The following is an 11999-nucleotide window of genomic DNA, read 5'->3' on the forward strand; positions in this document are numbered from 1 at the left end:
CACCAAATTAAAATAAAATAAAACAAAACAAGTACAACTTGGTGAGGACATCTTTACCAACTGAACCATCATTTAGGCATTAATATGGACCTTGCTTCAAGCTAAGCTATATACATAAATAATAAAACTGCAACTTGCATTTATAATGCTATTTGTGGCATAGCCCTACCGAAACGTATTAGGGCCACGGTTAAGAAAAAAAAGAAAAGAAAAAAAAAAAAAAAAACTATATGTTGAGAATAAAGTTGACATGTTGACTTTATTCTCGACATTTCCCATTTAAATTTTGACGCTTATGTCGAGATTAAAGGCAACATTTCCACTGTATTCTCGCGGTTAATTTTATAATTAAAATAAAATGTTGTAAACTTAACTTCATCCTAAAATCAATGTTTAAATTTCCTAGATTTTCTCAAAACCTGTCATAAGTTAATGCAGCACATTAAATGCTTTGTGTTAAGTGTTCCCCAACCAAGCTGTTAATCACTACACTTCTTAAACTGACTTCCTCCGTACCGAATACATTCACTTCATGATATTCCTGCTCTCTGAAAATTTAGAATGCTAAGATAAATACTTGATATCATTTTCATGATGAAATGCATTAAAGCATGTATTAAACATGCACAGTAGTGAAGTGGTAGTGCTGCTCCCTCGCAGTAAGGGGTCCCCAGGTATATGTTCAGTGTAGAGAACTTTATGGCAGGTGTGACGAGGCTCCAAAAAAACTGGATGTATGAATGGGTATCGCAAAGGTTTAACTTAAATATTGTGTAAACATTGGGTTAATGATCTGGTGGTTGGAGACACAAACACAGAATTCAATGGGTGTTCTTCTAAGCGGACTATCTTTATTGCACACGTGCTGTCTGTCTGAAGTACCAAAACCCCAGTTCCTATCCTTCCTTTTTCTTTCTCCACATAACCAATCACCACACAATAAATGTCTTTGTGAAATTAAAACTAGTTATAAAAACTTAACCCACGGAGTGTTCAGAACTTTAAAAATCTTTGTTATGCATGTTTAATTATGCCATCCATTCAAGGTTGTGCCCATCCCAACAAGCATTGTGTGCAAGGCAGGAGGAAATCCTGAACGTGGCGCCAGCACATCGCAGGGTGAATACGAGCAATACATACACTAGCAGGGTTAATATAGCATAACAAAACCCCACATCCTACATGACTTTGAAAGGAAGCTGAAGCACGCTGAGTAAACCTACCAGAAAAACATGCAAATTCAAGGCAAGGAACACCCAAGACACCCTTGCTGCAAAGCAGCAGTGCAACCTCCATGCTGCCGTGCCCCCACATAAGTAATACAAGCTTTAATGCATTTCATCATGAAAATTACATCAAGTATTTATTTTAGCATTCTAAATATTCAGAGAGCAGGAATATCAAGAAGTAAATGTATTCTGTGTGGCGATTGCTGCTGGCGCCTCTTTAGTACAAGAGGAAGTCAGTTTAAGAAGCACGTACCGATTTAACATGGCTTGGGGGACACTTTACACAGAGCATTTAATGTGCTATATAACTTATGACGGAGTTTGAGAAAATCTAGTGAAATTATGAGAATAATTATGAGAATAAAGTCAACATGTTTACTTTAATCTTGTCATAAGCGTCGAGATTAAAGTGAAAATGTCGAGAATAAAGTCAATATGTCGTCACACTATTACACAGTACCCAGGTACATTACACTGTATTGAAAACAAATAAAACAAGTACAACTTGGCTTGCAGTATTATCCAGTAGTATAGAAACAGTATTTACACATTTGAACATAATTGTCCACATCCGACCTTTTAAAACCAAGGTATATCCAGGCAAAAGACGTGACTCCTTTTTTCGGCAAAAGTTCTTCTGTGTCATCATCTTCAACTTTAGCGTCAGCTACAGCTTCAGAATGTTCTCTGTCCATTTTCACCACGCAATACCTACACTACCACTACCTATTTAGCCGTGTAGCAGTGAAAAAGAGACCCCGGGCAACATCTCTGTGATTAGTGGTGTAGCAGTGAAAAAAGGTCCCCACTTGAACAGTTTTCCGCTGCGCCACATTCCGAACGTCGTTTAGCCAATTTAAACCGGTGTTGCGGTATGAGAAATCCATATCATAACAAAAATAAACGGTTTTCGGTATGAACCAGTATACCGCCCAGCACTAACTGCAAGTATACATGCATATTTTTGTATAGAGAAATGGTGAAAGCTACTTTATTTCAGACAAGTACATTACAGTAAAAATTAAACATGACAGCTTACAATTATAAGAAGCATTTTACTTTTATGCCAGAAGTATTATGGATAAATGCTTTTGTACATATTTGTTAAAGTATGTATTTTAAAGAAATTAGTATTTTTATGGTCACTGAACTATATTAATGCATGTTCCTAAACTCCTCCTTCTCCAGAACATTAAGCCTACAGAATTTCATTTGGTTATTAAAAAATTAACACCCGTTGTCTATAGTTACATTTTAAAAATACCATAATCAGTTTAATACAGGACATTAGGCGTGTGTGTGTCTGGTCATTTAGGAAATTAGTGTAAAAAGTTAAGGGGATAAAGGAAAAAAAATGGAATCAGTAAAGTGATCGGTATAGACCTTAAGAAAACCAGATTGGAATATCCTTAACAATTGCACCTTTATGTACAGTATTTCATGTGGGTAGATTAGTTTAGTGTTGGTACATATTCATTCCTTATGAGAACTGCTCCAGGGTTCACTTGTTACACCACCGAGATGACTGGCATGTTCACATCTACCTAAAACAACCGGGCGTTCATGGAAACCACACCAGAGTTAGTTTAAAAAACACACCACAATAACACAAAGAAGCCTACCAATAAAAGTAACAGTTAAGTACTAAATGCAGCAAGTTTAAAATGGTAATAAAGTTTGGTTACTTTCATTTGTAATTGCATATTTATACAGTGTTGTGAAAAAGTATTTGCCTCTTCCCGATTTTTTGCATATTTGTCACACTTAAAAAATGTTTCAGATCAAACAAATTTAAATATTACACAGATAACCCAAGTAAACACAAAATGCAGTTATGAATTGAAAAATTTATTTATTAAGGAAAACAAAGTATCTAAACATACATAGCCCTATATGGAAAAAGTAATTGCCCCCTTGTTAAATCATGAACTATGGTAAATCACATTTTTTTTGGAAAGCAGAGTTCAATTTCACTAGCCACACCCAGGCCCGATTACTGCCAGACATTAAATTGAGCCTGTCAGACAAAGTGAAGCAGGCCACAAGATCCCAAAAAGGAAGACATCATGCCATGATCTAAAGGAATTCAGTATAAGATGAGAAACAAAGTAAATGACACCTATCAGTCTGGAAAAAGGTTAAAAAGCCATTTCTAAAGCTTTGGGACTCCAGTGAATCACGGTGAGAGCCATTATCCACAAACACAGAAAACATGGAACAGAAGTGAAAGTTCCCAGGAGTGGCCGGCTACAAAAATTACCCCAAGAGCACAGCAACAACACATACAAGAAGTCACAAAAGAACCCAGAAAAACATCTAAAGAACTGCAGACTTAACTTGCCTCAGTTAAGGTAAATGTTCAAGACTTAACCATAAGGAAGAGACTGGGCAAAAATGGCATGCATGGCAGAGTTCCAAGACGAAAACCACTGCTGACCAAAAAAAGGCATTTGGAAAAATATTCTGTAGACTGACGAAACAAAAGTAATTTTTGGAAGGCGTGTGTCCCATTACATCTGGTGTAAAAGACACACAGCATTTCAGAAAAAGAACATCATACCAATAGTCAAACATGGTGGTGGTAGTGTGATGGTCTGGGGCTGCTTTAGGACCTGGACGACTTGTGATTGATGGAACCATGAATTCTGCTCTCTGCAGAGGCACACTGCAGCAGGACAATGATCCAAAACACACAAGCAAGTCCACCACTGAATGGCTTAAAAAAAAAAAAAAATTAAGGTTTTGGAGTGGCCTATTCAATGTCCGGACTTCAATCCTAAAAAACGGTTCATACTCTCAAACCCTTCAATATGGCTGAATTAAAACAATTCGGCAAAGAGGGCCAAAATTCCTCCACAGCGAATAGAAAAAAGATTCATTGTAAGTTATTGCAAACTCTTTACTGCAAATTGCCAAAGGTGGCACAACCAGTTACAGTGGAACCTCAGGTCACAACCATAATTCGTTCCAAAACTGTGGTTGTAACCCGAAGTAATTTCCCCCATAGGATTTTATGTAAATACAATTAATCCGTTCCAGACAGTACAAACTGTATGTAAATATATTTTCTTTAAAGATTTTTAAGCACAAAAATAGTTAATTATACCATAGAATGCACATTCTAATAGCAAACTAAAAACACTGAGACAAACACCCAGGCTCCTCGCTCAGCTGCACGTGAGCTCGCTCTCTCTCTCTCTCTCTCTCTCTCTCTCCTATTTATGAAGAGGCGTGGTAGTCGTGTCAATCAGCAGCTCCTGGGAACAATTACGGATGCGGACCGCTTCTCACCTGTGCACTTAGGTCAGAACGCCCACATCATGAACTCCTCAGGAACCGCTTCGGCCACACACCACCACACTCCTCGCGCTGCGATTATTTATTAATACTGGCCTTTTTGACGGAGGTTGTGGACCCGCTATACCACAGGAGGAAGCTGGGTTGAGAGGAGGTTACAGTTTTGAGGAAGAGTCAATGTACAGTATGTAAGCAGCTGGTTATACACTGCAGGATCAGGGTTACTGTGTACTGCTCTTGTTGCATGCTTACAAAACACCCGGCATTGACCTGAGCTTCCTCACACTCACCTGATCAGTCTTCCCCAGACTGCATTTGACACAGTGGTAATTCCAAGCCACTGGTGTTCTTCAAATCTGAAGATGGGAGCTAAAGCAGGACAACTGCCCGTTCTGCAGCTCCTAACAGCTCCGATTCTAAATGAAGCCTTGAGATTCTACCGGTTTTCTCTATACTGTACTAAATTGCCTGTGTATTCCTTGGAAACCTGGACTCATCTTCTCTCCTGCAACTCTGTGACCCAAGGTTGACAATACCTGTATAAAAAAAACAGCTCTTCTTAAACTGCAAAAAATATTTTATTTGGAAATGAGATTTTAGATGTAAACTTTTTTTAATAGAAATACAGGTATTAAAATACAAAATGATTCCAGAATGAAGAAAAATGACATGGCAAAAGCATTTTGCAATTACGCTTTCATCTTCATCTAATGACTAGTTTTTCATTTTGTATGATTGTTCATTTTTCTTTTCTCAAACTAATGCCGTTTCTCACTTTTGTTTTTCTTTCTGTTCTTGTGGAAGTGCTATGAAACTCGAACAGCACGATATCCGCACAGAACACAACAACCTACTCCACGGTGGAGCACTGACTAAGAATTCAGCTATGTGTATGATGTTGCGCCAACACACTTGTTGAGACTTCCTGGAACCAGAAATTTCGCAAAAGGCTCTCTTCTCTTTGAGACAACCTGTGGCAGGGTTCCCGAGAAATATAATTTCTGCATTGCATTATCATCTTCATTGCCCATTTTTGGTCGAGAAAACATTTGTTATAAGATTTACATTTTCTTTAAACAAGATTTGTTCAACATTTGTTTTATGAACGTTTGTCATGGCCCACAAAAAGTATTGGTTATTCTGAAAATGCTGTTACTTCGGTATTTGCAACAACAGGATTTAACCTGTATTAAGCAACAAAACAATACATTATAAACTTACATAAAACTAAATGTTACATAGGCCATTAAAACTACAGTATTTCCAAGTGACACATGCTAGTAAAACATTTTATTTTCTGGAAATATATACACATTTAACAGTTTTCACATGCCAAAATCTTTCCTAATCACAGTAATCTATATTTTTATCAAACCATTAAAAATGTATTTTAATAAAAGAATAAGACATCATATACTGAATGTAAAACCACCCACACCAATACTATTACGCAAGTATGCACTTCATATGTGTTGTAAACAACAAAACATGGCATCGTGAGCATCTAATGTATATCTAAACGACTAAAAATAAACAAATAAAAATTTAAAAATGTCAAAAACCAGACATGCACACTAACTGCCCGGCAATAAGTGGAAAAGCAAAACAATCCAGCAGACATAAGGAGAGGATTTTTTTTTTCACCTTTGTATTTAATCTTCAAAGGAGGCATTGCCAATTGAGCTTTTATAATTCAAACACATTCCTAGATTCCACTGTTTTGTGTTTGAATAAACAGACTTTATATCATATACATAAAAAATATGCACCAGAAAAATAAATCCGTACATATACACATAACAAAATGCCTGTGTTAGCACAAACATTTCTAAAACGCGCCTTCAAAAGAGCCAATGAATGCAGGTCTAACAAAGCTTGAAATACACATCAGCTAATAACAGCAAGCCAACCATTTGACACATTTCGTAGCACTCATTATTTAGATTAATCATGTCCCATAAAGAGCTGAAAAGCCAAGAAATACACGCAATGAAGCAGACTAGAAAAAAGCTGTCATTAAAAGGTAACGCAGTTACTAAACTTTAAAATGGGCTTCAGTGGCAAATATTTAAGAATATAGTATGTGCAGATTTAATTTTCTACAGAATACTATTGACTTTATATATACACTGATGGATTTAAATTTGAATACCTAGGATTATAAGAAAATATGAAATGGACACTTTCTCCCCCATTTAGTCCATTGTATTTTGCTCTGAATGAGTGGTTGCTGGCTAGATAAACAGGTAGCTATCAAAAAAAACTAATATTACACAATGCTGGCTAGATTATTATTTACCATAAGCTAAGAATCTCTTCAGAACCTCATGCAATGCAATACTCTTGTTTTGCCATTATGCCGCTGCCTTGTACTATTTTGCTAGTGTCAAAGGCAAGAAAAGCAAAATGTGATAGATATGACTGGCATATCATACTTTCTATAAGAGTGTGTTGCCTTCATAAATAGTGATGGAGGGTGTGAAGAGCAAGAAATCAAAAATCAGTAAAAAGGAAAACACAATCACACACTTATATCTAGAATAAAATAAGATCAAAGACAATTTCATAATGACATTTTAGAAATGTGATTTAATCTTTGTTTTCCTTGATGTATGTCGATAAAAAAATACAGATATGAATAGTACATAGTAACTGCAACAAAGAAAATGAAAAATGTGCAAAACAACAAACTTGTATAAAAGATCAGTACTAGAAAAAAATTAAAGTACAAAGAATGATGTTGTAAACCAGGTACAAAATGACTTGTAAACTTTGTAAAATCAACAGTCAAACTCGAAAGTGCTCTAGATAAACATGTACATAGCAAATTACTTGAAAATATGAATTGAAAATTAACAGGCACATTCAGTAAAAACACTGAATTCCACAAATTATACTATCAAGAAATGCTGCTGAAGTCAAAACCAAAACATACAAAACTATTATTTGCAAACACTCTGCACTCCCCAAACAGAAACCTGGGAAATACGGGGAAAACAGAGTGGGAGTTGGGGGAGTTCAGATGATTAGTTGTGAAAATATTCAATATTCACAGCAGTAAGCGTGTAAATTAAAGCAACGTAAACACTATACATTGTGCAGGGTAATTATTCATAATCTACAAACATTTCTCCAACACCGCAACAACAAACATCGCTGCACAGGAAATGGTATAATACATAGATGGTTCAAAATGTCAATATGACAGTATTAAGTTTTAGTACCTTGCACAGCCCTATCACACGATGCACTTAGCCACTTCTTTATAATATTCCATTAATCAAGCACTTCCCTCATTATTGTTATGTCTTCTAGAAATATAGTCACATGAGTTATTTAATGGAATCTACACCAGAAGGTAGGAAAGAAAAAACAATAATATTGTATACAAAGAACTTTTCTAGTACTAGTAATATTTGTGTACTAAATGGAGCAGTTTTAATGGTAACAAAGATTGGTCGTTTTAAATTTGTAATTTTTTTTAGTAAGTGCACGTTTTCCATCATTCCCATTTTGAAAAATGTGCAAAATAAAAAAATGTATTAAGACCAGTATTAAAGTGGAAGCACAAATAATGTTGCAACCAGGCATAAAATGACTTTTAAAAATAGACAAAATTGAAAGTGCTCTAGATACCAACACGCATAAAGGAAATTACTCCAATTATACTATCTTGAATTGCTACTAAAATCAAAACTAAAACATACAAACTGGGAAACATGCTGCACTCCTTAAACAGAAACCAGGGAAATATGGGGAAAAACAGATGCATAGCATTTTTAATGGGTAGACAAATATGACGGACAACTAACTGGCCTAAAAGATCACCTGAACAACAGCATTAGACTTGCCATCTCAAACTATACTTTGGACTACAGACAGAGTGTGGCCAAAGGCTTCTCACTGACAGTTAATGTCATGATTATCAGAATTTGCTGCACCTTAATTAAATACATAGTAATATTGTATAAAAATGCATCTATTGGTTATATACTGCCATGTCACAAGACCTTAAGAAAGGCTTCTTACACTCTTAATACAAAATTATCAATAAAGTGGTGCTTCATTGCTGCAATGTGGCTGACTAAAATTACTTTGGAAGGGTCAGAGGTTGCTTAGGTTAGAAATATTTCTCTTGATACCACTTAGACATGTGAATCCTTCATGATCACAAGTAAATTTACCAGCCTAACAAAAGCTTTTACTATGCCACACCACACAATGTGGAAAAAAATCGATTTACTGATGTTTTAAAAGTGCAAGTTTTGTTAACACCGAAATAAGTCCTTATTGGAGGTTTTCTTACATAACAGTATGAGTAATTGATGCAGTTTTGAAATACCTAAAGTGCTGCCGCTAAACGTACTACTACCCTGGACAAACTAGGTTCGAAATAAATGACATCAGATCTTGACTTTCAAAGATGATCTTATAGCTAGAGTTGTGACCACTGAACTAGTGCCTTTCTAAAGTGAACACCAACAAATGAACAACTTCAAAACAAGCCAATTTACTGTTGAATAACCCTCTTCACCAAGTTCAGGCATAAGTTAGAGCACAGGGTTAAACAGAGGATTCAACGGCGAGAAGCAGAGTTAACCTGAATTTCTATGGTTTAAAAACCACTGCACAAGTCACAACAACACCTGGTGCCAGCTTGCATGTGTGAATTTGTTTTTCCATTGCAACAACATACCCAACTAAATGCTATCTAGGATGTTTTCCTTCCTTAAATTCGCACTGCCTCTTGAAGTCTGGCACTCCAACTGTGGCGGTATGCAAAAAAAACTAAGATATAAAATAGCATAACCAGAAGGTGCAATGTGGGAAACATTGCGAGTTGCTTTAACATCAAGTGCCCCCCAAATACTTGTCATTTCGGTTTAAATTACGACTTTTCAATCGTTTATTAAACGGTTGCATCTTTGTGAAAACTGCACGTCAGTGTGCACAGCACACTTCAAGCTTTTTGCTAGCGCAACCAATACATATCCTGTAAATGTTATCTCACCAATAAGTACTACGTTCGTCCCTTACGACTCGCTCACCTCACCACGCCTAATCTTCTTTACAGCATTTCCTACTTCTACTGGTCCCCGGCGGCCTGTCGGTCACTTACCTTGAGGCGCTTGACCACTTCATCGTTGGTGATCTTGTCCGTGATTTCCTTCACTCCGGGCGGATACACAATTTTGCCATCTGCAGGTTTCTGCTGCTGTGGGAACTCCATGCTCTCGACAACTTTTTGCTTTCACGGTCCTCTAGTGGCCTCTATCGGACAAAAAACAAAAGTTCAGCGCTACGGATCCTCTCCACTTTCATTAAAAAACACGAAATTAAAGCGAGGCGCGGACGGTCTGGAGGGCAGCCCGGCGGCGGGGAAGTCCACTCTTGGCACCGTGGTGTTCTAGAGTGACGCGGAAGAGTCACCGGGCCGAGAGATGCAAACAGAAAATAAAAATCAAGGAAGACTCAACCTGTTTGTTTCAACCCACACCCCCTGTTTCTCCTTACGCACACTCACATTTTAATTCCGAATAATGCAGCCTTCATTTAGCATGAGGGTTTCTGGCAAAAAAAAACAACTCCGCAATTCACAATGAAGTAACGCAGCAAGAAGGGGCCGAACTCACGCGCTGTCCCTTACCGAGCCGCCATACAACGCGGAGCAGAGCCGTGGCTCTGCTACAAACCCGAGGCCTAATGTGTTAGGCCGCGAAACTATTGAACATGCACTCACTCCATCCGCCTAGCATGCACATTTGGGAGGAGGGAGCCCGGCGAGCGATGGCAAAGTGGTGCACTTCTCACCCGTCGCGCCTCTACTTTGCAGGGCAAAGCCCCTAGGGGATCGGCCGCCCGAACACGCCAACTTTCTGCTGCCGCTGGGACACAAATCAGACACTTCTTGTTTCTTTCTTCAACTTCAGCTTAGCAGCCCCTCCGCACTGGTCGGTTCCATCGTTCTCCCCTCCCTCAACTTGTCCCTATTTTATTCCTTCCTTCTGTGCTCGTCTCCAGATGACGAGCAGCCAACTGCGTACGCGCGTCTTGTTAACCCTAACTCGCCGAGTTCCTCGCAAGTATTTACCTCATGAATGTGTGCTATTAGGGCATGAGTCAGGTTAATGTGGGATATAGTTTCAACACAAAGCTCGGCCAGCCCCGCTTTAATCGAAGGGCGCGCAGTGTGGAGACGCGGCGCCCCCTTCCGGCAAGAGAGCAGACAAGCCAGAAGTGGGGGTGGGAGGATTGGCGGGAGTCCCGCCAACCCAGCTGCGTCGCCTATCGACCAAATCAAAAACAGCTTTATTGACATGATGGTAACTTTGGAATTAACAAAGCACTGAAACTGTAATAACAACCGCAATCAAAGGTTTAATGCGTACAAAAAATAATCAAGTCAAGTCTTGGAAATCATATCTGAAACAAGGCGGAAGGATATTTCTTTTTTTTGTGTAATCAGAGTTTGACTACTCTCTGTTCACAAATATTGGATCATCATGGGCTTTTAAAACAAGTCATTACAGTGTCACATAACATTTGAAAAATATATACCTTCAAGGAAAACAGTTATGACTTAGCTAACACAGATTATAAAAAGTTAATATTTGTAAATATCAAATTCAAACGAGTATGCCGATTGGAATGTTTCACCCAAACGGCTTTCCGTAGTGACACACGCATGCGTTTTGAGTGACCACTATGCAGGTGACGTCACTTACTGAGCAGTGGCGCGCTGTTCAGTAAAGGGGCGGGGTGGAGCTGGCGCGCCAATAACTGGGCTTCTTCGCAGGACGGGTCCGCCATTGACTTGGATATGTGGTCTGTAAGCAAAACTCCAGCAAACAAAAATCGTTTTTATAGTTTTTATTCGAATTTCGATGTTTATTTTTAAGAATAAAGCAAACGCTATTATCTAAAGTACTACTGACGATATTAAAGCAGGTATTTCAAATGCGTAATTGTACTCCAAAGAACTCAAACCGATAAAAAGCAAACGGAAGATTACATTTCCAGGTGCCACTAGTGCCATGATGCGCATTCTGTATTCCTCCCCAAAAAACTTTTGAGGCCAATCAAAAAAGTGCTCGGAAAGAAAGATATGTGCATATAACCAACGATTAAATTTTAAATTTAGTTTCCGCAATGTATCAGCATTTTGAAGCCTAATGTAAATAGCGAAGTATTTATTTATTGGCGCGACAAGACGCACTACAGGAAGTATGAACAAAATATTGTTGAAAGTAGAGGAAGGTGAAAAAATATATACAGGGGACGAAATTAAGGAGATGGATTCTCTGGCTCTTGCCTCCCACTTCAGTTATCTATATTGTAGGTTGCTCTTTTTTGTGTTCCTTTACACACCACTTTCCTAACACATTCACTGCTTATGTTTTTAATTATTTTTGTTAAATGCTTTACACATTACAAAACTATATAGCATACATATCCTTGCATTTTTTTATCCAC

At 37.9% G+C, this 11999-nt stretch overlaps 1 protein-coding gene across 2 annotated transcripts in view; it reads right to left on the reverse strand.

The window, feature by feature from the left end:
- The window catches only part of pds5a (PDS5 cohesin associated factor A), a 215989-nt gene extending 205258 nt beyond the window's left edge, over window positions 1-10731 (reverse strand). The window contains exons 1-2 of one of the 2 annotated variants that reach the window (XM_039751317.1): window positions 10618-10731; window positions 9646-9797 (exon numbers count right to left, since the gene is read on the reverse strand). In XM_039751317.1, the coding sequence (XP_039607251.1) occupies window positions 9646-9756 (111 nt within the window). In that variant the 5' untranslated portion in view covers window positions 9757-9797; window positions 10618-10731. The other variant, XM_039751318.1, reaches the window with a different exon arrangement.
- Window positions 10732-11999: the final 1268 nt, after the last annotated feature.

This window comes from Polypterus senegalus, chromosome 4 (assembly GCF_016835505.1).
Source record: "Polypterus senegalus isolate Bchr_013 chromosome 4, ASM1683550v1, whole genome shotgun sequence".
Taxonomy (NCBI): domain Eukaryota; kingdom Metazoa; phylum Chordata; class Cladistia; order Polypteriformes; family Polypteridae; genus Polypterus; species Polypterus senegalus.